The sequence below is a fragment of the Lepidochelys kempii genome, chromosome 7 (genome assembly GCF_965140265.1).
Source record: "Lepidochelys kempii isolate rLepKem1 chromosome 7, rLepKem1.hap2, whole genome shotgun sequence".
Classification (NCBI taxonomy): Eukaryota; Metazoa; Chordata; order Testudines; family Cheloniidae; genus Lepidochelys; species Lepidochelys kempii.
Window position 1 is genome coordinate 37,028,014 of NC_133262.1, and position 25,244 is coordinate 37,053,257.

Below are 25,244 nucleotides of genomic sequence, written 5' to 3' on the forward strand. Positions count from 1 at the left end.
AGGAAAAAATCCTAATGTGTTGTGGCAGCGATAACAGACAGCTCTCCAAATCAGCATGAGCAGCTACAAGCTTTTAGGCCTGGCTAGAACTAAAAATGATTTTCCAATTTGAATGTAATATCCAAATACATTTAGTGCAGGATAAGTTCATGTTTATTTCAGTTTGAAATTGGTTTCTAAAAATGCAACTGTGGAAGAGGAAAGTGGAATTAAATTAAAATGGACTTCTAGACTATTCAAATAAAACTAAATCTGTGGGAGCAAAGTGCTGTTGATTTTGGAGTGCTCTGACATTTATATTGTAGACCAAATATGCCTGATGTTTAGTGGTGGTGTTGCCCTTTCCTTTTATTTAGAGAAGTGAAGTATGCAGTGTTTACTTCTCTAAGCAAGGAGGCAGACCAAAGCAGTCACTAAGCACCAGTGACACTTGGGATGTGTTGAACAATTGGGTTTTGAATCTCATCAAACTAAAAATAGCTAAAAGCTTCAAAGAAAAAGAGGCTCCAAAATTCATTAATGTTGTTTAAAAGATCAAGTAAAATAATCCTGAAAGCTGAAAATTATCGATGTAATCTAGCTGGGGCAGTAAGGTAAATACTGTGGATTGCTTGTGGCTACTTATAAACTAGAACTGCATGAAATGTGTAACTTAAAAAATGCAAAAGATATGTGCATAAGTAGGTATGTTAGCTAAACAACTTGTGTTCAAAATTATAACTCTAATTCCCATGTTTTAATTCATTCATTATTGATTCTTTTGCAGTATTTTGTCTGCCAGCAATAGTGAGGGAGTTCTTTGTCTTGGATAGACCACCAAAGAGGAGTTCATCCTAAAATGAGTTTGAATTCTTAAAAGTAATGTGGAAAAAGAACATATCACACCCTACCTTTAAACATTAAAAACTCTTTATTTAAGAACTATTATTTAAGAAAATATGTGCATTGCATAACTAGGTTTATGAAATACTGGAGGTAATGGGCACCTGGTATTGACTATATTTGTATCATGTCTCTTACAGGGAACAAATGAAATTCTGCGAATGTATATTGCTTTGACGGGTATGCAGTATGCAGGAAAAATCTTAACTGGAAAAATTAAGTATGTTCTTACTACTTGCTAGTAACATTCACTTAAGTTAACCAAAATTGATAGTCAATACATTGTCCATTTAACAGGAGGTTAGAGCAGAGAGATTGCAAGCAAAAATTAGAGTATTTTGAGACCTTCACAAAATTTTGAAAAGTCATTTCAACTCTTGATGCTTGTTTAGACATCTTTTCTGTATGTTTATGAATTTTAGACAACTCCATTTTATTTTACAACTTTAAAACAGTGACTTAAATCTCTACATGTTTTACTAGCCTACATGGGTGGACTAGAGTAAATCCGTCTTGTAGGACCTTTTTATCATCCAGCTAGTAATGTAACTTTTTGTCCAGAAATTCATTAATGGCTATTCTTATATACTAAGCCATGCTCGGTAGCCTTGTTCTAGGACCGCTGTAGGATCCTCAACTCAGTGATAACAGATTTCTAGATTTTATAGGGAAAAGGCTCTAGCCTACTTAAAGAATATACTAGCCTTTTGTAACTTAGTCCTGGCATCTTTGATAAGGTAGCTGCATTCTGCTTCGCAACATGCTGTATATTTTGATCACTCTTGTACTACTGCTAGCCAGGCTACACAGTAAGTTAAAGACTTAACAAGGAGGGAAACCACAAAAGTTCTGGCTAACCTTCCAGTACTTTCTGTGGCTATTACAGTAGCTTGAGACCTCCCTCCGTCCTGCAGCCCGCAAGCGTCCTCCACCATCTGGCTCGCCGTTACCTTTATTTCGCTGTCATTTGTCAGCTGTGTTGCAATAGCGCCAACAGAACCTTTGGCACTTCCCAAGCACGGTACGATGCCGGGCTTGGCTCCAGTGGGGGGCTTTGCACCAGCGTAACTACACCACTAACTGCTCCAGTGCAAAACCCCAGGATGGAGACCCGCACCAGGGAAAAACGTGCCTTGCACTGGTGCATGCTGCTTTTACATTAGTGCAACTGCATTGGAACCAAAACCAAACAGCCCCCAGAGTACACATGCCCTCCGTCTGCTCCAAAGATCTTACGGTCGGCAAAGCTCTGCTTCCCTGCCCCCCCCCCGCCTTTTCTCTTGGTGGTAGATGGGGGAGGCAAGAAGCAGAGCAGGATAGAGAAATTTCTGCTACAGCTGCTGCTTCTGAGAGAGAGAGCATGTGTGCTCCTATTTCTCCTTTCTACTTTTACCCCGTTCACGGGACCTTAGTCATTTGGGTACTTCTGAAAATTTTATCCAGCATCCCCATATTTGGTTGCAAGCATCTTCAGGAGTCTTCTGTTTCCTGGGTTTTCCCTAAATGACACAGTGCGTGTTTGGCTATAACTCAAGGATAAACCACAACAGCACCAAATATACAAAGACAAGGGCATGGGAGAAAGTCCACATTCAGAAAGGTAATGAAGATGGGCTTGGGTGTTATGATTAAGGGAGAGCACCAGAAATTTGTTTAGTTTGCAAGAGGTGGGGTTAATATGAGCCCATTAAAGGCTTTGGTGACTGGCAAAGTTCATGCCAGATTGTAGTTTGTTCAGCATGCAATGAGCTCTCATATATATGTATTTATACATTTGTTCCTTCTTTGCACTTGTGTTGCTGATTCTGAGGACATTTCCCGTGTCTGAGATGTGGGGATGGGGGGTGGGGAGGGAGAGAGGTACAGTCTTCAGCGTACGTTGTCCTATAATGTTTCAGGGAAATGAAGAAAGGAAATGTCGGCGTGGCATTGGAGATATTTGTGAACAAATTCCGTGACAGCATGGGCAGAAAAGTGGATTTAGGCCTAGTTGGCAAAGATGGAGTAGTACATCCCAGCCTTGAGGTAAGTACTGAATGTTAATTATCAGACAAACCTATTGGACTAGAAAAGCTAGTGTCAACTACTTGACAGTTTTCCTTCATCTTAACTCAAGGGGAGGTGCAGGAAGCAGTGCCCTTATAGAATATCTGGACTCTGGCCTACCACCACGCTAACTTGGGGGTCTCAGTTCTTTGTCACAGCCTTAGGCCCTGATCCTGCAGAAATTTAAGTGTGGGCTTTATTTGTATATAGTGTAAAATTGGGAGTTTATAGAAAAATGACAATGACCCTTCCAAAGGAAGGGAAGAAATTAGTGGAGAGTAGCACAAGTTTGTCACAGTAGAAACTCTTACCAGTTCCTTCCTCATCTGACTCCCTTCTCTTTCAAAGTATTGCTCATTTTCTTGGCCTTAGTGGAACCCCTTTTTTCTTTTTTCCTTTCTCTAATTCCTCTCTTTTTATTGAATAGTTTGGTCCTAGACAGGGCTTTGTGTTACATGCATGATAATAAGCATTGGTTTACAAATGGATGACCTAGTGCAGTGGAGTACATGTGACTTGGTACCTGTAGAAAAGTAAAATATAGTTTTCCCCATCTATCATTAAGATGCAAAAATCATAGGAAAACAGTGAAGTGGTTTTATTGTGCTAGATAATTTTGCTCGGTGTTAGTGGCACTCAGACACAGAGAACTTACTAATATTATTCTGCTCACACAGGGGAGCTTTAACAATGTGAAGTTATCCCCAGGATAGGTACTTTGTGCTCTATGGTGCTAAAAGAGTGACGGGATGTCACTTAAAAATTAATCCATTTTTTTACTACAGCAAACTCTCTGCTGCTGGCTTCATTCTGGGAGGTATATCAGTTATGAATCTTTTCTACAAGAGGTTCAAGCCATGCTTTTTTGTTCTCTCTGCACTGTGAAAACCATAAAATAGTGCTAAAAGTTACACTTGAGAGTTGCTACGAGCTAAATATGCTGTGTTCAGTATTTTCCTCCTGCTTGGTGCCAGGAGTTGAGAGAATTGATCAGTTTTGATGTATCACCATTCTCAGGATTAATAGCCTTAGACCTAACAATTTTGCTGTAGTAACTAAATGGCATTACCTCAGTATTTGCAGCATTTCTTATTCCTGAGCGTTTGCTATATTTCCCAACACTGCAAATGCCGAGACCTTCTCAGGTAAAATTGGGAAGTTTTAATGTATAGCCACTGTGCTGTACTTGCCTTTGTGGAAGAGTAAGTGAAATTAATGCCTGCAGAATGGGCTCTTAAAAACGAACTAGCATTTGCTGACCAAGGAAAACCTTGGTAATGCTTGGCTGAGGGAATCTGCAACCAACTACTATTTCTCTCAGGGAAAGGGCAGTCCGATGCTTCCTAACTACAGTGCCTCTTCTCCTTTTGGAAAGTGGCGAGTTTTCTTCCTTGTTGGGAATGTCCCTTCACAAATCAGAAGTAAAAGACCACTTCAAAACCGGATTCTTAGAAAAGACCAAAATTACCCAGGTCTCTTATGGGTAACGAACATACTTCATCATTAACTGTAATGTTTCTTTTTTCAAGTGTCCTGCAAGGCAATATTTTTAATTAAATTGGTAATTTTTGTTTTGTTTTGTTTGCTATATGAAGGCAGCCTGCCAGGTGTTTTTGAAGGATTACTTCTGCTTCTTTTTACTGAAGAAATATTATTAAAATGCCAAGACTGGACTTCCAGACGTTTTCCAACAGAACCAGGGAATTCCAGACATGTTCATTTTGATCTTTAACACCATTAACTGAGGTGTCAAAGGTGCTATGTCTAGCAAAGTCTTCCTTTATCCAAAATGCTCATCGAGTTTAAAAACAACAACCCAACTTGCTATTTTGAAAGGTACTGTTGAAAACTGGTGGCACTTGCTACATTCGGACCTGGTACTGCACTTGTTGACTTCAGTGGAAGCAGGTCGTTCAGGCTGGAATTACGCACATTTTTTCCCCTGTACAACTGCCCTGTTCGTTGCTTATTGCGCCCTCTTTCTTCTCCTTTCCCCTTTGATGCACGACAGCATTGAGGTGCTTTAACAGGATGGCAATGAGCCTCAGACTCGACACTTCACTAAAATCCAGCCTTTTTAAATTAAACATTTATTTTTAACATAGCCAGTGCAGTTCTGAAATCAAGGAATTAGAAGTTGTGCTACACCTGTTAGGAATATTTAAATTACTGCCTTCTCACAACAGTCTGAGCTTTCCCACGCTCAGTAAGTAGTCCCATCCAGCACCGGGTTTTGGATTCCTGACTGGGCAGTGAAGGAGCAGCTTGCCCTTTCAACCTTTACGCTATGTAAACTGTTTGGCTAAATCTGCAGTGTTGCCAGTTGTTAATCTAGTTTCTTACAGAGCACTCAAAACACGTATTTAAAATAATTACTAAACAGTAGATCCCCTTTGTTTTCACTTACAGGAAAGTAGCAAGAAACTTGAAGAAAACATCTATTATTTTGGAACTACAGTGGAAGGCTTGCTAAGGAGGTTTGGCAAAGTAATCACATTTTTTAATAGGATTTTCATGTTGAATAGGTTACATCAGAATTTAAAACTGACAAAATACAGACAGTGGTTTGCCTCATGATAAGCTAGTATTCCTCGCGTATAATACAGTTCCATCTAATGTATTAAACAAAAATCAGTGGGGATTCTACGTTCACCCTTGGTAGTGGTAGACAGCCTCTGCTGAAAGTTCTGTTGTCACTGCAATTAGCTGCCAACAGGTGCAAAGAATTGGTGGAGTCCCTGATGCCCTTAGTGTAAAATCTGTGTCATGCATGACACTTAAGGACCGTTTGCTGTTAAGGAGGAAGGGGAGAATACATGTGGAAAAGCAAAGGAAACTGAAGTGTAAAAGTTTGTTACACTGGCTTGACAGGCTGTGCTAAAGGAAGTAAACCAGTGACACAAGCATACGTTCTTTTTTGAAATGTACTACATTGTGTTTGGGTGGACATTGCTGGGTAATTGCGGTTTTAAATGATGTAATGGAAGCTGCTAAACTTATTTTTTTTAATCTTCTCTAGACTATAGTTGATGAGCAGTTGGTTCTGAAGAGAGTGGCAGATGTCTCCATTAATTTGTATGCAATGACAGCAGCTATATCCAGGGCTAGTCGATCCATCTGTATTGGTCTACGCAATCATGATCATGAAGTAAGTGCACTTACATTTTCTATGACTGACTAATGCATGTGGTCACACCCTTTCAATATCCTATCTAAAGAGTCTGTTGAAACTAGAGTTTTCTATGGAGAACTGCAGACTCTGTACCTTAACTTAACCTTCAGTTCTAGGACCATCTAGAGAGCAGAGACCTTTGTAGCTGTATTCACAGCCGCTGCAGATTGGAATGAGATCCTTTCTCTCCTCCACTGAAGCGATGGTTTTGCGTGCTCTGTGCAACAGGATAGACTTTAAGGAGCTAACACAGGGGTGGGCAAACTTTTTGGCCCTCGGGCCACATCGGGGTTACAAAACAGTATGGAAGGCCAGGTACGGAAGGCTGTGCCTCTGCAAAGAGCCAGGCCCTGGCCCCTGCCCCCTCCCACTTGCTGCCCCCTGACTGCCCCCCCAGGATCCCACACCCTATCCAAACCTCCCTGTCCTCTTCTTCCCCCCCCCCCCCCCCCAATCCAACCGCTGCCCCATTACCACGCTGCTCAGAGCAGCAGGACAGGCTTATTGGGAGGTGGGCAGGTGCAAGCTGTGCTGCCCGCGTGGCGCTGTAACTGCAGGGGAGAGGCCAGCGGCTACCTCCCTGGCCAGGAGCTATGGGGCTGGACAGGACGGTCCCATAGTTTGCCCACCTCTGAGCTAACACCATCCTGCATATATCCTTTAAAGGGTGGGCCTTCAGGTAAACCAGGGAAAGGTCCACTTTCACTTCAACAGAAATGTACTCCTATCCTTAAGAATGCTGTTGGGCTGCCAGTCTTTTATAAATTGAGACAACGCACGTTAGCATCTCAAGTTTTGGAAAGCCACAGAAGAGAGACTTTTTGTTTTTCATTTAACACTGGGGTGGGCAAAGGGCCACATCTGGGTATGGAAATTGTATGGCGGACCATGAATGCTCACAAAATTGGGGGTGAGGGTTCTGGCTGGGGGATGCTCCAGGCTGGGACTGAGGGGTTCAGGAGGGGGATCAGGGTTGGGGCAGGGGGTCAGAGGAGCAGGCTCTGGGTGGTGCTTATCTCAAGCAGCTCCCAGAAGCATGTCCCCAATCCGGCTTCTATGCGCAGGCGTGGCCCTGCAGCTCCCACTGGCTGCGGTTCTTGGCCAATGGGAGCTGCGGGGGCAGTGAGCGGAGCCCCCAGTTAACGTGCAAGGGCTGGATGCAGCCCCCAGGCCATAGTTTGCCCACCACTGATTTAACTGTTATAGCAGTACAATGAGATTTATAAAAACAGGTTCATCTCAGAATATAGAGAACACAGTTGTTCACAAATAAAATGGACAATACAGCAAGAGGTTTCTAATGGATGTTACATTAAATACCTCTCAGGTAGGAGAGGAAAAGAAATATGGAGTAAGTTAACCAACTTCCAGTTTGTGATCTTTGTACACAAATGATATTTTATGAATTATTAAAGCTAACACTGTCATCCAAGTATTCTCTTTAATACCACATAATTTTCTGATGTTCGTGTCAGGTTTTTTCCCCAGACAATGGGTAGGAGATTAAAACTTCAGTCTTTAATGAACTTGGTATGTGAGATTTTTTTTTTTTTTTTGTAAAGTCACTTATGGATTTGTAATGGAGTACCCATCTTCTAGTCACTGTTGGGTGATAGGGTTATTCCATTTACTGGAAGTAGTAGCTGTGGAAAAAATGGCAACCTGTCAGAATTCTTCCCACTTGTATCAATAGAAAATCAGGCTCTATACCATAAGACTAAAAGAAGAATTACACTCTCACACACCTGATCTCAAACCCATTAGCTTTTAAAGACATTTAGCATGAGTTAGTAGTAATTATTTTCTTGGAGAAACTTGTTTGTATTACAATATTGTATGATTTGCTTAATACCTTTCTTTTGTTGGATTTCTTTTATCAGGTGCTGCTTACAAATATTTTCTGCACAGAGGCATATTTTAAGAATAATTATGCCATGGCGGAGTTAGAAAAATGTAAGTGCTCTAGTAGTGGGAAGGATAAACTTAATGTGATTAGAACAAACTATATGCAAGGACCTAACATGGCTTATGAGCATATTGAATGCACATAAGCGGCTTCACTTGGGATTAGGGTGGGTGTCACCAGATGCCACTAAATAGTACTGGCCTGTTAAGAACTTCTGAAACTAACAAACAAAGAAATGCTGCTTTGGTTTTGTGATGCAGTTTTTTTTTTTAGGGGGGGAAGGCGTTGCTCCATGGGAACAGGGCATTGATGGTTTGGCTGAGGATTCTGAAAGCCCAAAGGTTGTCATAAACCACATACAGGCAATTCCCTCTAAAACTGGTGTTCCTTGAAACAAGTTGCCCTAATGTACCCCAACGCCCACCATTTGGCAGAGGGACAACACTGTTTATACAGAAGTGTCTAACTCCCTCTCTCATGGTTATTGGTAATATAAATATCAAGAGCTCCTCATACACAGAATTCTTAAGAGAAAACTAATGAGTGCTGCCTTCAAGGCCTGGCCCAACTTCCTCTCTTGGGATCTGCTGATTTCTGTAATATGCATAGCATCGTTAGGAAGGAAAAAGGCCACAGACGCTGCTATTGAACCAATTAGTAATATAGGTCCTTTAAGCGGTACTAGTGATAGACTGCTCTGCTCTACCATATAATAAATGCAATTTAGGGAAGCTCAAACCTGTTCCTAAAGTCTTGAAATATTAGTCAAAGTTGCTGTTTCTTTGTCTTCCTCCTGTGCTGGCCTAATAGATGTCTGGACTCTTCAGACTTTCTGCAAATAAATGCATACTAGTGTCCTGAATTTAACTAATGTTTTTCCTTGCTTCTCCCCCTACCCCAGATGCTGCTGAAAACCTGGATGACAGTATTAAAAAAGCTGCACAGCAGGTGCTGGAAAAGAGAGCCTATATCTGTCCTCATCCACTAGAGAGGACATTCTGATCATACTGAACAGGGAGCCAATTAACCTATCGGAAACTTTAGTTTTTGTACAAATATTTTTCACCAGCTGCTGAATGTAATTGTAATCTTGTAAAATAAAACCTCTTCTCACACCATGGTGGGGGAGAGACTAAAAAGAAACCACTAGTCAGAACCTTTGTAAGAGTAGGCTAAAGTGATGCTCATTCAGCTATGGGTATTTACATGAGATGGCCAATGAAGAAAACTTTTTACAACCTGAACAGTTATTGGGAAGAAGAATACAGCCAAGCCTTTCATCACTGGCCCAATACTTTTGACTGCCACCTGTTTTCTCATCCTTGGCTTCAGAAAGTATTACAGGAATGAAAATGTCACTTTCCAGCCACTGTCATACAAATTAGAGTTGACAAATTTAAGAATGAACTTTTTTTTTGCCAGCTACAAGTTTGAAAAGCTTGTGTGTGGTACTGATATCTGTAAGTGGATGAACAAACTTTTTGCTAATGGTGAAATGTTCAAATGATGGTGTATAAAAATTAACTCTCACAGTGAGAACTATGGGCTTGTCTGTCTGCTCCTGCTGGGAACATAAGGATGCCCATCAGTCAAGTGAGCATTCTCCTGAACCTACGTTGGTGCTTTAGTAAAAACAAATGGTAAGTGACTTGTACTCAAAACTTAGAGAAACAGGCAACCCTTGCTGTATGGGGGTCAGACACTTACAATTTAGCTTCCTCTTTGCCTATGATCATTCTAGCTGTGGATAAAGGGAAATTGCTTGGGAATCTAGGGAGAGGTAACTTTCTGCAGCATTGGGGGGAGGTGGGGGAGGAGGAAAAGTTCTACAATGGTCAGCACCTCCTTGCCCTCCTGGAGTTTTAGTAAATCAATCCTCCCTAGGGGGTCATTAATATCTGAAAGGCTGATATGCACTGAAACCATTACACAGGCTGTCTATACTTGGAGATATAAATTCTGGCTACATACACAGGCCAGCTAGCCCCTCATGCGGTACTATATTTGTAGCAGATTAGCGCAATCACAGCTAAGGCTTGTATGTCTCCTGAAGCTAGAATTTACAGCTCTACTTTAGGCATGCCTCCAATCCATCCCCTCTAGCACTTTGTATTTTAGTTGCTATCAGATTACCTGACTCTTGAGTGGAGTCTTGCTGTAGCAGAAGGGTTGTATCCTCCCCTTTCTTCACTGGTCTCTTTCTCTTGTAAAGAAAGGAATGTTCATAACAAAGTAACCTGGAATGAAAAATCAACATGCTAATTACATATGTCTTTACAAACACTGGACTATCTGTGACAAAGGATTTAATTGTCTGTAAATGTGCATATTTCTATTCTATTATATGCCATAGGGACTTGTACAATACAGTAAATCAGTTGTTAAAACCACTAATTTTAAGCCCTTCACTACACTAACCATGAAGTCTTCCCCTCCAAAGGTTTTATGGGTCCTCACAGAACAAGTTTGTTAGGAGCTAATGAATACTTGGTTGTACCTACATTTCTGCCAACTGAAAGCATAATAAATGCCCTTAATTTTCCAGTCAGATGATTGTACTCATGGAAGGATCCTGTAATACTAGAAAAGCTGTTTTAACATCTGTTAGGATGTCCTCCTTCCCTTTGCTTACTCAGTACCAAACACCTTTTCAGCTACTATTAATTCCTCACTTTTAGTAGTAGTATGCAGAAAACTAGGACTGCAGAATTATGGCAGCATTGTGCCCTACAGGTGCTGATTTATAAATTGAGATGGTTCTTTTTTACAAGCAAAGTTACATGGGTGAAGCACTCCTTGATGTGTATTGGATAAGTATTATTAAAGGGCTGAATAGTCATCAGTAACTGACTGTTTAAAATTAACTAGCAAGTTAGTTGACTCACTTGAGCTGAATTTGTGCCCTGTGTTACATCTGTAAATCTCAAATAACTCCCTTGCAAGCAGTCAAGTTTCTCTATATGCTACACCAAGTGACTCAAGCAGTGTTAACCAAGCATACTTAAAAATTCCTCTGTTTTCCAAATCAAGAGTTGTTTAATGGAACAGATAAGTTTCTGTTTCTGCCAGTGGTCATAGCCACACCTACACAAGTGAGTGCATATATTTGTCCACTGAAAGATGGGGGTGTGTTTTCAATGTGATACCTGTCGTCAGTATACGAATATCATATACTGACAGGTATTACATAGCCACACCTATATAAATGAGTGCATGGTCATGACAGTATACTTCCTTGAGCACAAAGGTTTTCCTTGGAATTGTCTATACTGTACGCAATAGAGTAGGCACAAGCTTCCTTCAGCGTTAGTACTGAAATTAAGCCCCTATGATAGTGTCAGACCAATATGCTCCTCAGCATGAGAATTAACATAATCTTGATCACTTTAAGTCATTAAAAGCTTATGCAAGAGCAGGAGCATTACCCTAGTATCCTTCCCAACTCTGGGGTAATTGTATTCTATTTACCCAAGTTACTCCTTGCATTTTTCATTTCCTTCCTAAATGAATTTGGGTTCTTGTGCATTGTAAACATTACTGTGCTGTACCCTCAATTACTATGCTATTCTGTGCATCCGGACTAAGCTGCAGGTCAGCTGCTTCTCCAAACTAAGTGGCTTACTTGAAGTCGGCTCCTTTCAGCTTTTCAAACTTTCTGTGTTCCATGTCATGGCAGGGAACTATATTCCCATTCCACTTCAAGCTGTGCTGGTCTTCAAGACCTGGAACAAATCCAGTGGTGGTGCTCCTCTTTCTTGTCAGGTCTGGGTGACTGTCAGTGGCAGGTAGATGCTGCAACACTGACAGTGCTGGGATAGGCTAGGACAGTACAACAAAATTAAGCAGAAACAGGTTTCAGCCTGTGCAGTACTACTTTTGCTTATTGAATAAACAAACATTTAACAACGTGGGCACATGTTAGTAAACTAAATCCTGCTCTAACTTTTTTTTTTAATTTTATTTTTGCTCAACAGGGCAAAATCCTGGGGCCAATATTTGAACCCCAAAAAGTAAAGGAAACATCTATTTTCTCCTTGACTGTTTCCCACATATCTAGAAGAGTCAAGGCATACAAACACAGTTTGAAATAAGCTGTCAGCAACTACTGATGTGTATGGGGGAAAAGCTGGCTGTTTGTTAGTCATTCCATACTGATAAGATGAGCACTCTCTGTGCAAAGAGACCTTTATGTGCTGGTTTCTGGCTAACACTGCTGTAACGGCTTAAGTTCAAGAGTTTTAAAAAAAAGTGAGAGAAGGAGTCTGTAAAGTATTTTGTCGTATGACCAAGCTGGCTGCAAGAGCGGGCAAGCGCAGTTCCTGAGCATTTGGGTGTCATGAGTCTCAGCTGTATTTTCATTTTACTGCAGCAAAGTCTCATGCGTCATCAGTATTCAAGACCAAACCTACAACGGTCTTATTTACAAGGTTTTGTCACTACTCTTTACTCTCTAAACCCATGTAACCTTCTGTTTCCTGGGCAGAAAAAATTCATGCCCTATTAACTATCACACAGAGAAGCTGTAAAGTAGCCCAGTAACACTGACACACTTTAGAGAAGGGAAGGAATGCCTGAAAATTAGGGTGCATATTGTATCAGTTACCTCCTCTGTGTCAGTGACTATATTGGATGAGGCAGTGAGCATCTGAGCTCTAGTATTCTAGCGGCAGCACCCAGACCTCAAAAGATGATGCGAAAACACTTCAAGGAGGCAGGAATCCTACTGCGCAAGACAATGAGGATGATGACACTGCTTACAGTACAGAGAAGGGAAGAGTCCTGGGCACTTACTTAGGAAGTGGCCTCTCAGCTGCTGCAATGCAAGCTTTTAAAAAATATACAACTCGCCTGGCTAAGACACAGCCTAAGGCACCATAATCAAAAAGAAAGTGGTGGAACTACAAGTTGAATTAGGGACTCAGTAGAGGAGGGGAGTGATTGAGTTCAGGTAAGGGGTTCTCACATTGGGGGTTGGGACCCCTCAGGGGGTCATGAGGTTATTACACAGGGGGTCATGAGCTGTCAGCTTCCACCCCACTTTGCATTTATAATGGTGTTTAAAAATACTTTTAAATATATTTATTTATAACAGGGGGGAGGGGGTTTGCACTCAGAGGCTTGCTGTGTGGAAGGGGTCACCAGTACAAAAGTTTGAGAACCACTGGTCTAAGGGGAAAAATATGCAGGTAGAGAAACTAAGTTCAAGCTCTTCCATTAAAAAAAGACGAACGTGCAGAAAAGAGTGACTTTTTTTTTATTGTTATTACTGCATTTGCTTTGGAAAGGGAAAGACAAGCATTTTACAGCACACTTAACTTCAACCCAAACTCTGAGAGTGTGAACTGGGGAAAGGAGAGAGGGTCTGAGGGCATGCTGCTGTGCGTTCATCCAAAACAAAAAGGGAGGTGGCGGATGTTTACTTTAACTTTGCTTTGTAATAAACAATTGACGGTTCCTGGGGTTGTTGTTTTTTTTTTCCTCTCCAAAGTATTTGTAACTGAAAGGAATCTCCACTTTGAGTTTTAAAGTTTTCTCATTGTTTGGGTCAGTTATTTATATGCAGTCACTAACCGTCTGAATCATCCAACAAGAGACTAGTTCGGTGCAGGCAACCCCTGTAGCTTTTCATATCAACTAATGCAAACCATTGAATCTTACAGGGCTGGGGGGGGTGTGTGTGGTTTCTTCAGTGTCAGCTCGCACTGCAGTGCTAAGAAAGCCCATACTGCATAATGGTTTTCAGGAGAGCGTATGGTGGGAGAGTTGGTGTTTAGTCCATAGAAGTGGTTTGGGCCCTGCGTAGCGTTCAGTGGAGAATATTACCATTTATCTTAGTGTTTTTAAGCCAGCTGGCCAAAATCATATTCACCTTCTCCCCTAGAGGAACTAAGTTTAACAACGTTTTCCTGGCTGGTAAATTATTCTGAGAGTTTGGTAAGGCTGAGCTAAAAGCGGGGCCATATGCCTCAAAGATAGCACTGACTCTTTAAATGATAATCTATGTCAACAAAATACCTTGATCAGCTAAATATGGAAATTGTTTTAAAATGCTGCAGACTGTCTATCAGCATGGCACTCATAGGTGCTGTTCCTATGGGAACCCCAACCCTGAGGATCCCAGAGAAATGCACATTACCTGCAGGATCATGTCTGGTCTCTTAAGTGAGAATTTCTCTGGTTCATCTTTCAGAAGTCCCTTTAGTTTGTCTAGCTGGGCACTGGCTTTTGGGCCACGTGTGGTTAGCTCAGCTGCTGTGGAGCACCTGTAAACTTTCAGCTTGGTGTCATCAAATATAGTTTTCTGAAGCTGACCAGAGTCTTCATGCAGCCAAGTGTCCACTGAAAAGAAAAATAATGACAGGAAACAAGTGTTTAAGCAAGATTGGACTGATATTCAAGAGAAGGGCATGCAATTACAGCTGAACAACCTTCCTCATCTGTACCAAACCATACCGGGCAGCAGAGTAATGGCTAACACACACACACACCAACAAAGATCTGGGTGCAAATTCATGCAGAACGAATGAAAATGAGTTTGGTCCTACTTGTTTATAGTCTGAACCTATCACACAACGAGAAGCACTCTATAGGCCCAGGCCTTGAATAACAGGCATATTGCTAGTCATACATGTAGAGCAGTAGCAAAAACAGAGCAATAGAACTGACCGTAGTCAGGCTCATTGGCACCTCTGCAAGTTCTAGTCAGTCTTAATTGTTTCTAAGTGGCAAATACAGAACCAAACATCCAAGTGTAATTCCATGTTTATCAAAATCAAACGTTAAGAAAACTTCCTGCTCAGTGTGTATTTGTGGCAGTGGAGTTCATGACACACCTGGGGGAGAATAGAATACCACGTATTGAATTTGGCCAAGAAGTTACAAATTTAGGTCTCCAATCCTCTTTGTTGCCAGTTAGCTTGTGGAGGAAGCAGTGTGTGGAGTGAGGCATGTTGTAGCCTGGTGTTGGAGACAAAAGACTGAACTGGATCTCTATTGGCACCTCCTCTGGCTTCTCTGTCTGACATTAGTTCTGGTCTGAGAGGAAGCTGGCTGCCTGACCTTTGCCTGAGTAACAAAAACGATTGTCACCGTTCACTAAAAATAAAAGGTCAGCCACCCAGTAGCGCCAGTTTTATAGAGGAATAAGCCATGAACGAGCCCCCCCCCCCCCCTCTGTTGTATCAGCTGTGTCCAAAGGCAAGACCCTCAAGTTCAGGGACTAAGGCCAAGAACTGGGAGGCAGTAACAGTGCTCCACAAAATGAAAGGAGCGTAGCAGCTGCGCTCTGATACCTATTAGCCTAAAGCAAAACCTTGGTCTAACGATTGCCTCACTGCTCTGCTAGGCCAGCTCCTTAGCCAAGTAACCAAGCGCTCAACTGGGGAGCTGCAACAAAAATAATCCTCCCTCCCCAGGATATGGACCGGGTCGCAGATACAGTCCGCTGCTGCTTCAGCACAGTGCTAGTGGACCTGCACAATCGTGAATGCACAAGCCCTGCCTGTGTTTCTCCCTCAAACTCCGTGTGTGCTGGGTGCAAAGAGCCACTGCAGCTCACAGGCCCACTGGCACAGTGATTGCAGTACCCTGAGCAGGATTGCAACACCCTCACCCCCTGCAATGGCAGCAGAACTGGACTGGTCTCATTATGCCCAAAGACCTTTGCCGAAGTTGCCCCACAATTTTACTGCAGACTGCCAACTTATTAGTCAGGCCACACCACACTGGAAGTTCGTTACACATGCACTTCTACAGAACGAGGCAGCATTTCAGGACTAGAGCCACTGAAAACAATCCTCCTAAGTGTATGTTAGAACTCAAGTTGAGAAAAATGGGGTGGTTAGATATTGAAAATGGACCAGTTACCTGCCCGATGAGTAGCAGAAGCTGATTCTGGGAGGTAAACAGGTGGCTTCTTGTAAAGATCAAAATCTATGCGACGCTGGTCCCAACGCCATCTGTCACGACTCAGCACTGGCTCCAAAATGTTAGCAAACAGAATGTTCTCCTGCCATTTCTAAATGAAAGTTGCATCTCTTTATGCAGTCATATTGCTGGCCACCGCAAGCAGTCACAAAAATACTTAGGAAATCTTTCCAGGAAGGACAAGGATTAGGTCACATTACTCAGGTAATAGTTTGTAAAGTACCACATGTAAATACAAAGGAAACACTGTTGTCTCTCTCTGGGTTGCCTTTCAAGTTACTATTTTTGATTCATGGAGGAAAAATGTATTTTATAGGCGAGTTACTGAAATTCTAGTGTGTAATGGAACACAGTGCCAACAGCAGTTCCCTAACACCCACCCATGCACAGAGTCATGTTTTATATACAGCTCGCAGGGAATTGTCTAATTGCAAATTTGTGTCATCCCCTTGTCTGTAACATTAAGACAGTGAGCTTGTCACCTTATTCCGATGTGATAACCTAGCAGAGGGGTGGGATCTAGCAATCTGAGCAGAGGGCCACCATAATCTGACAGAAACTCGGTCCATGATTTACAGCAAATTTTGCCTCTATCTCGTGTAAAAATGGGACTAGGAATGTATAGACCCCAGTCCGGAAATTGGCAGGTTCATCTCACCCCTCTCACCACAGGAAGGACCACTGACCACCCGCTGAAAGGTAGAAGAGTTAGGCTGGGAGCGCAGAGTGAAATAGTGGCTCCAGGGCACTCTTCAAAGTGACATGCTTTCAGCAGACAGGGACAGAGTGTGGGAGCGACAGTCAAGATGGAGTTCTAGTCAGAGGGCAACCAAGATGGGGAAAGGTCTTTCACTTCCTCCCCATGACTGAAAAGCGCTACACCTTTGCTTTGGACTTGCTAGAGGGAAGACCTCTGGCCTCTTAACAGGGGCAGGGCACTCTGCATCACTCTTCTGCTTTGCAGCAGCACATGCTAGAGTGGCATTCCGAATCCTTTCCTGCTTGCCTGGCCGGTCACAGGGATGTTTAGAGGGTAAAGTGTTCCCTTCTAGAAAAGAAATGGGAACTCTGACATGATAAAAGACACCCCACCACCACCCAAATCTAACACTTTACCTCCCAAGGACAGCAATGGCGCTCCAGGCAGGGAAAGGGAGAGGGATTTACACTAGCTGGGAAAGCAATTTTAATTGCTCAGGAGGCAGTGTACCCTGAATAAGGCACCTCATAGTGCTCCCTCGTGGTGTGGCGAGAGGACTGGGATTACATTGCTGAACAAAGGGACGTGACCCAAAAGTTGGCACTTCCACAGGTGAAACGCTCATGAAGGAAAGGCTCAAGCATGTGGAGGATGGGTTGGTTTCTTCCCCTCAAGCAGAGTGCCGTAGACTCAGCTCACCTTGTTTCTGAAGAGACACTTCTCTGATGTTTGACAGATGAGTGGATTTTCTAAAAGCCTGGAGGTATTCCACAGTGTCAGCATTTCAGTGACAAAATTCTGTTGTTTTGGGCTGAAACCTGGCACAAAAAGGCTCAGTGTAGCAGCAACTATTCCACCTCCCCCACTACGTGTGGAGAAAAATCAGATTTGCTGGCTGTTAGCTTAATGCATGCAGCTCTACACAGAGCTGTCAGTGGATGGGAGTGGGCGAGAGACTGGATTTCTTTTTCCTTTGATTAAAAAAAAAGCTGATTTCTGGGGAAAACACAATTTTGCAGGAAATTTGAGCTTTCTATGAATGTAAATATTTTTAGTATCAAGATAAAAGTCTTTAAAGGTGGATCAGCTCTCGTTGCCTCCAGCTGAAGTGCAGTGACACTGTGCATTCTTAATTAACGTAAGTAACATCTGTAAAGCACTTTGAAGAGGGAAACTACTATATGGACTGAGCAATACTGTAGCAAAACAAAGCACTGACCAATGAGAACATAAAAGGACTCACAGTTACATATGGTACAAGGGAGATTATTTACCAATGATATCTCAACACAACTATACTGTTGTCTGATTGAAGCAAAGCTATGTTGTATCGGGCTTGACGGTATATCAGACATCATTAAGCAGCATTTCAAAGAGTTCCTCGGGTCTAAATAAAAGTGAAGGAAAGTCCTAGAGACAGCTCAAGGACAAGCAGCATGAGGCTGCTCTGGTGCCGAAGTACTTGGCTTGCTGGACAATACTCACCACAGCACATGGGGGAAAGAGAGATCCCAGTTGATCCAGAAAATGTAGACATCTAATTTACATCAGATGCTGGTGGAAAAAGGACAGGTCCCAATGGAAGCTGCTGAGCACTTTTGAAAACCTGGCCACTTCTTTTCAGTTAACGTCTTAATGAGAGCTGAACTCTTTTGAAAATCTGCCTCCAATTTTAAGTGCAGAACACTATTCAAAATCTTGCCCTAAGAGCTCCGCTGTGCTGAGGAAGCAGGTGAGAGGAAGAATGTCTGGGGGAAGTATTCATTATCCCAGCTCTCTTGAAACTGTAACATCCTCAGGGGTGGCTCACTCAGATCCAAGACTGAGTCCAATTGTAAAAAAATCCAGACACTGTCTTTTTTTAAATTCCCCTGGCTGAAATGCGAGTTGTATTCCTCCAAGACAGACAGCTCTTTTCTAAACTGCAAGTGGAGAAAATTCCTATCCATACAGTTTCACCTGTGCTCTCGAACAAGATGACGCTTGACTGAATGCAGGAACCAGAATTAAATCTTTTAGGAAGCCAGACGGTTTAGCTTCCCCGAAGACGACATTCCAAGATGCCCTGGTTAAATTCAGCTTTTAAGAAGAAATAAAACAAAGGGATGAATCCACAATAAGTGGTGGAAGTAGCACCATACCGAAACCAGGCTCTCTCAGAGTAGATTCTGCTGGCTTTACATCTTCACTCGACTTTTCAGGAGACATGAATAATAAATTCAGCAAGTCACTATCCATCATCATGCCTCAATGCTGAGAGGTGTTGTGCCCTAAGAGGCTGCTTTTGAGTATGGCGAACCGGCTTCCCCTTTTCTTTCTGTTGGCACTGTCATGCTGGAGTTAGTGTCACTTATGCTGGGCTGGTCAGCTGCCTTCTCCTCTTCATCCCAGCAGTAAGAGCAATACAATGTCCCAGGCGACTCTTGCTCCCACATCAAGCATTGTGCTCTTCTCCCCTCTCTTTCAGTTCACTAGTTCTTGCACCCATCAGCTGCTGCTTCTGACTTAGGAGTCTGCAATCCACCTTCTTTCAGCTTGACGGTTTTTGTCCCACGCTGGTCAGCTGCCTTGCTGTTTATGTAATCTCTTCAGTAAGAGGCGCTGACAGCTGCATTGTACTGGATGGCTGCTGTTGACTCTAATCAGTGGTGCTTCTTTGCGCCTCCATGAGAAGGCACATTCTCCAACAGTGCAGATCAGCAGAACACATGGTTCAGAAGCGTTGTAATGCAGATGAAAACTTAAAATGGGTATTAACTTTGTTCCACACTTGGTGTGTTCAAATAATTTGTGAGGACCCAATGACTCTCCATGAAAATCCCCATCTATTCCTTTTTTTCCATCCCACCAAACCCAAACAATGCATGTGCATTTTATTTGACTGCATTCTCACTTTTCATATATACAGTGCTGCAGGCTGGGTAACTGTTCAGACCAGGGATGAGTGAACTGGTCTAGTTGACAGGCCAGTAAAATGCTAAGGAAAGGGGAAAGCGAAACTGTAAAGAACAGCAAAGAAAATGGAAAGAGGGGGAGAGATCAGCGGACTAGGAAAGAGCAGGCATGAATGGAGAGAAAGGGGGAAAAAAGAGGAATAAATGGCAGGGAAGGGAAACGGGCAAAACCTGTAAGACAATCTTCCTTTTTCTGAGCCTCCTGTCCTTGTTACTATCAGTTTGGATACGAGAAAACAACTTTCTGGGGTTTACTACTTTAAGTTTCTAGATTACCTCAGTTAACTCCTTCAGACGTGCCTCATCAGGCATCCGAGGGTGCAGATTGGATTCGATGCAGCTCTTAAATCCAGGATATACAAATCCACTTGGTGATACCCACATATTCTTGGATTTTGCAATAGATTCTTTCCGGACAGTGTCCAAATCCACAGGATCAAACATGGCTGACAGGTATTCGTGGCAATAAGCAAATCTCCTCTCTGGTTTCTAGAATGACAAATGTTTTATGTTAACATGAGTTCTCCTCTACTGGAGATCACCACAGACCTGGAAAGTATAAAGTAACATCAGCATCTACTGTGTCCGTTCTACTTACATCTGAAAATAACCATAGATTAATCAAGTCAGACAACATGAAGAAACCTGATTAAGTACTTCACAAAATACTTCCGAATGTCATCTTATTTTGCTCCCTCTCCTAGCTGTGGACTTAAAGATAATGCAAGTAAAAACTGTGGAATCATTAGAAAGATTTGCGATATTAGTTCCTTATATTTATTGATATATATCTCCAGCTCCTCAGCTGGTGTAAACTGGCATAGCTCAATTGGTTTCAATATGGCTACTCTGGTTTACACCACTTGAGGATTTGTCCGATATTATACTAGAGAAGTTGGTCTCTCTATAGTTAAGATTAAAGTTAGATTTCCATTGTAAACCCACTTTTGACACACCTCAACAAACTGTTACAAAACACCATCAATCCACCCGTAATTCCATAGGCAAGATTTCATGTCAAGATAGAATTTTTCTGGAAAGACTGGAGCAAAAGAGGCTTGAAATTTGGAAGACTTTAATGCACATTTATTTAAGGGATGATCCAACACCCACTGAAGTCAGCAAGAGTCTTTCCACTGACTTCAGTGGAAGCTGGATCAGGCTCTTAATTTGTTTGTCATGATGAGGCCTGCTGCCTTTGGTAATCTTGAAGGGTTTAAAGCAGAGGTGGGCAAACTACAGCCTGCAGGCCATATCTGGCCTGTGGGACCCTCCTGCCCGGCCCCTGAGCTCCTGGTCCAGGAGGCTAGACCCCAGCCTCTCCCCTGCTGTTCCCCCTCCCCTGAAGCCTCAGCTCACTGCGTCCCTGGCGCCATGCTCTGGGCGGCGGGGCGACGAGCTCTTGCCGGGCAGCGCAGCTGCAGAGCGTCGGCCTGACCCAGTGCTCTGTGCTGCGCGGTGGCGTGGCTGACTCCAGCCGGGCGGCGCGGCTGCCTGTCCTGGTGCTCTGGGCGATGCGGCTGCAGCGCGGCCAGCCACTGGTGCTCCAGGCAGCGCGGTCAGGGGGCAGGGAGCGGGGGGGTTGGATAGAGGGCAGGGGAGTTTGGGGTGGTGGTCAGAGGGCGGGGGTATGGATAGGGGTCGGGGCACTCAGAGGGTGGGGAACAGGGGGGTTGAATGGGGGCAGCGGTCCCGGGGGGGCAGTTAGGAATGAGAGGAGGGGTTGGATGGGGCGGCGGGGGGCAGTCAGGGGCAGGGGTCCCAGAAGGCAGTCAGGAATAAGAGGAGGGGTTGGATTGGGGGGCAGTCAGGGGCAAGGGGGGTGGTGGATGGGGCAGGGGTCCTGGGGGGGCCGACAGGGAATGGGGAGGTGGTGGATGGCGCAGGAGTCCCGGGGGTGCCTCAGGGGGCGAGAAGCCGGGGGGGGTTGGATAGAGGGCAGGGGCCGGGCCACGTCTGGCTGTTTGGGGCGGCACAGCCTCCCCTAACCAGCCCGCCGTACAATTTCGGAAACCTGATGTGGCCTTCAGGCCAAAAAGTTTGCCCGCCCCTGGTTTAAAGGGTATTATTTATGGAGTTATTAAAAGCAGTTTGTCCACCTATCAGAAACTCAAAGTATGTATGTTTGATTTTTATGGAGCTCAGGAAGTCCACACAAGAGGAACTTCAGCTTCCCAAACATCACCTACTAATATGTGTGCTTTGAGAGCTTTGCATGGTGCACATGATCTCTTGTGGGACTTTCAAAGCTGCTGGAGGGTGGGAATTTTCAAAGGCTCTCAGCATTGGCTTTAACTCTGCCCCAAGTCAACAGTAAAACTCCCACTGACTTCAATGGGAGCAGAATTAAATCAACACTGAACGTTTTTTAAATCCCACCCAAGCTGTGCAAAGTTCCAAAGAGACAAAGAGCACTGCAGAATGATCCAAGCAGCTCGCATCTGGCAAGAGAGGACCTCCTAAAATCCATAAAGTGGAGGTGCCTTCCTAGAGACGGATCTGACTCAGTCCTACATCCCAAATTAAGGCACTAATTTGAAGTCTTTAAGTCAAGACCTGATCTCTTTCTCACAGATACACTACAGCTCATACAGAAATTATGGATTTGACAAAGAAATTATTGGGTGAGGTCCTCTGGCCTGTGTTATGTAGAAGGTCAGATTAGACAAACACAATGGTCACTTCTAGCCTAAAAAATCCATGAAAAAGTAAGTTCACACAGACGACTTTGTGGATTTACACATAAGACCTTAGTCCTTTGTGGATGATAAAGAAAATTCATTAAACACAATGTATTTATTTAGCTTGAAGTACTTTTGATCCAATGCCCCAGTGTAAAGTTTCACCTCACCCCACAGCTGTGCAGTGTCCTGTGGCCCCCCTCCCACCTCAGAGGTTGCTGCAGTATCTATGTAATTTTTAAAGCGTCTCCATATGAAAAGCGCCATACACATATAAAATGTTGTTACAATACTTTACTTCCTACTGAACCAGGATGTCCACTTTAATAAAACATCTCCCAGGAATTCTGTTTTGCCTATGACAGTGAATGTTAATGACTGTTGTATAATCAGGACAATACTAGCATAAATTCTGCTGTATGGATATATTCAGCAAGTGCCAAGGAGTTAAGTGGTGGTGAACAAGGGGTTAAATAGGACTTTATATATATTATTCACACCTACACAAATATTTGATTACATTACACACCATGTTAAAGGATGTAGAGTTAAGTGAAACAACTTTTCAAACTACTTTACAATGCATATAAAATGCAGGAATATATTTATAGTAGCTCAGGTTCTCTTCTCAGTTATAAACCTGTGGAACTTCATTGATTTCAGTGGAATTAATTGGTGGGAGACAAACATTTTACAAAAATTAGTAATATTGATGGAGTGTCTCTCTCCAAGAATTTAATACAATTCTATGCTCCCATCCCACCTTTGAACATAGTCTGGGTCCCAACCCAACAGTGGGTCATGGGAAGGGTCTAGGTGGGCTGCCTATCACTGCCTCCGATGACTCCCCACCCCATACATGCCCTGGAAACACTCCACTCTGTGCTCTCATTTCGGTTGGGCCAGGGCAGAAGGGAGCAGCATGGTGAGTGGGGTGCAGTCAGCAGCAGCACAGAGGAAGTGGCCAGAGCCAGCAAGTGAACAGTTGTCAGCCTGGTAGCGAATGCGGACCAACTGCAAAGAGAAAGGGACCAGCTGGTTCTGCAGAAGGGGGCATCGCCTCACCTTGATGCAGGGGAAGACTGGGATTGTTTGGCTCCCTTACCAGGACGAGAATCTGTGGTGTTTGGTGTCTGTTTCAGTGAGGCCCCCTAGCCATAAAAGGATCTTTGGGAGGCTAGTTCTCTCCCAGGACAGAGATGGACTGGAGGGCTGTTTTGTGCTTTGTTTCATTGTACTCTTCCACTCTCACTTACAGGGGTGTAGCAGAAGCCCTACTGGAATTCTCTGTCCGCATAAGGGGACAGGACTGGGGGACAGAGAGCAAGAGGGAGCTGGGTTGGAAATGGGGATAAAGGGGCCACCCCACCCCACTTTAAATGGTGTCTGAGTGAGAGAGAGGGACTACATAACAGTGAGTCCCCAAAAAAAGACAAAATGCAGTTGGTGGGTCGCCTTAGTAAAAAGTTTAGGAACCACTGTTTTAACATGAAGGGCACTAACGTACATCTATTTGAAGCCCCATCTCTGTCTCAGGATTGGACTTGGTAAGCCAAGTCTACCCAGTCACACACAATGAAACATTCCACTATACACATACTGTATCTCAGTCTCACCTTTGCCAGCTCCTTACGAAGTTGCATCTTTGCCCATTCTGCAGAATTCAGGTTCTGAGAACTGTAGTTGTACACCGACTTGTTGTCAGCAGGAGAACTCCTGATGGCTCTGAACTTCGGCTTTTTCACCTTCCTACTGAGTAGGTACACGGCATCAATGTTAGTCTGAACAGAAAAGTTACACAGCAGTTTAGTATGACGAAGTTTAACCCTCATGATAAAATAACTGTGCTTCCAGATATACCAACAGGGCTTCCCTCATTGGCCATCACCCCAAAAAAGGGGACCTTAATAGAGTTTGAGTCATCATCTTTTCTGATGACTAGAGCCTAGGGTGCTAGTCTCTCAGTCTGCTTGTGCAGACGGCACTCTGCAGGGTCCCAGCAGTTCCTCAGAGGTGGGTGCCCACAGCACAAGACCTCATACACGTGGGTCTAAGCAATGGTGCTGCTGGGGTGGCATTTGCCTGGCGCTGTGTATGTGATGCCAAAGGAAATAAAATCCATCAACGCATTATTTTATTTCTACAAATCTTCTATGTTAACACCACAAGCGGGAAGTTCCTACCTCATGTCCCTTTGCAAACAGCCTTGCTGGCATGGTATAAATATACCCTCATGCTCTTTTCATTTATTTGAGATGGCCATACTGTGGCCTTTGAGGAAATAACGTGTCCCTCAGGTGCTAACACAAATGAACATAGATTGTGTTTACATTTCTTACCATCCTGTGTTGACGTAGAGAGAAATCCTAACATGTTATAAGCATTTGGCTGCAAAATGTTTGTTTTGTCAGAAAGGCTGAAAGTCGACATTAGCCTACAAATAAGAAGGAATGTTCCTGTTTTTCTGTAGCAGACCTTTCTGTCAGACTTCTCCACTGCGGACCCAAAAACTACAGAATGGGAACTGGTTATGTACTTCTACAGGGAAAGTTGCATATTTTACACAGACTTTCATTTGTACATAGTACTCAGGGCTAAGTACTGATCCTTCTATGGGTATGTCCACTCTGCAGCTAGAACTGTGCCTCACAGCCCGGCTAGACAGGTTTACGTTAGCTCGACCCAGGGTCGAAGGGTTCTGAGCACAGGTAGCTAGGCCCAAACCCCCACCAGTCCTGCAACATCCACTCTGTCATTTTTAGCACAATTCTGTCTAGCCAGGCTGGGGAGGATGCTCTCCCCTGCAGTGTAGGCAAACCCGGTGATGTTACAGCAGCATGTAACCAGGATGCTTACATGAGACTGCTTCCCTCCTGGCCTCACACAACTGTCCCTTTATCAAAAACAGAGTCAGTGTAAATAACACTAAAGTGTCCAACTTATTCTCACATCAACAGCACGAGTACTCACAAAGCAG

The 25,244-nt window shown here is 43.5% G+C and overlaps 2 protein-coding genes across 9 annotated transcripts in view; one reads left to right on the top strand and one right to left on the bottom strand.

The window, feature by feature from the left end:
- Positions 1–9,149, top strand: part of ACAD9 (acyl-CoA dehydrogenase family member 9) — a 62,474-nt gene extending 53,325 nt beyond the window's left edge. For all 3 annotated transcript variants that reach the window (XM_073352221.1, XM_073352220.1, XM_073352222.1), the window contains 6 exons: positions 1,023–1,102; positions 2,781–2,907; positions 5,338–5,415; positions 5,948–6,076; positions 7,981–8,053; positions 8,908–9,149. In XM_073352221.1, coding sequence (XP_073208322.1) covers positions 1,023–1,102; positions 2,781–2,907; positions 5,338–5,415; positions 5,948–6,076; positions 7,981–8,053; positions 8,908–9,008 — 588 coding nt within the window. In that variant the 3' untranslated portion in view covers positions 9,009–9,149. The remainder of the gene's footprint in view (positions 1–1,022; positions 1,103–2,780; positions 2,908–5,337; positions 5,416–5,947; positions 6,077–7,980; positions 8,054–8,907) is intronic.
- Positions 1–25,244, bottom strand: part of CFAP92 (cilia and flagella associated protein 92 (putative)) — a 90,944-nt gene that overhangs the window by 2,244 nt on the left and 63,456 nt on the right. For 5 of the 6 annotated variants that reach the window (XM_073352215.1, XM_073352214.1, XM_073352218.1 and 2 more), the window contains 7 exons: positions 23,884–24,048; positions 19,863–20,075; positions 15,873–16,023; positions 14,143–14,345; positions 11,629–11,825; positions 10,140–10,243; positions 6,562–7,743 (listed from right to left, as the gene is read on the bottom strand). In XM_073352215.1, the coding sequence (XP_073208316.1) occupies positions 7,700–7,743; positions 10,140–10,243; positions 11,629–11,825; positions 14,143–14,345; positions 15,873–16,023; positions 19,863–20,075; positions 23,884–24,048 (1,077 nt within the window). In that variant the 3' untranslated portion in view covers positions 6,562–7,699. Of the gene's footprint in view, positions 1–6,561; positions 7,744–10,139; positions 10,244–11,628; positions 11,826–14,142; positions 14,346–15,872; positions 16,024–19,862; positions 20,076–23,883; positions 24,049–25,244 lie in introns of those variants that run through there. The other variant, XM_073352217.1, reaches the window with a different exon arrangement.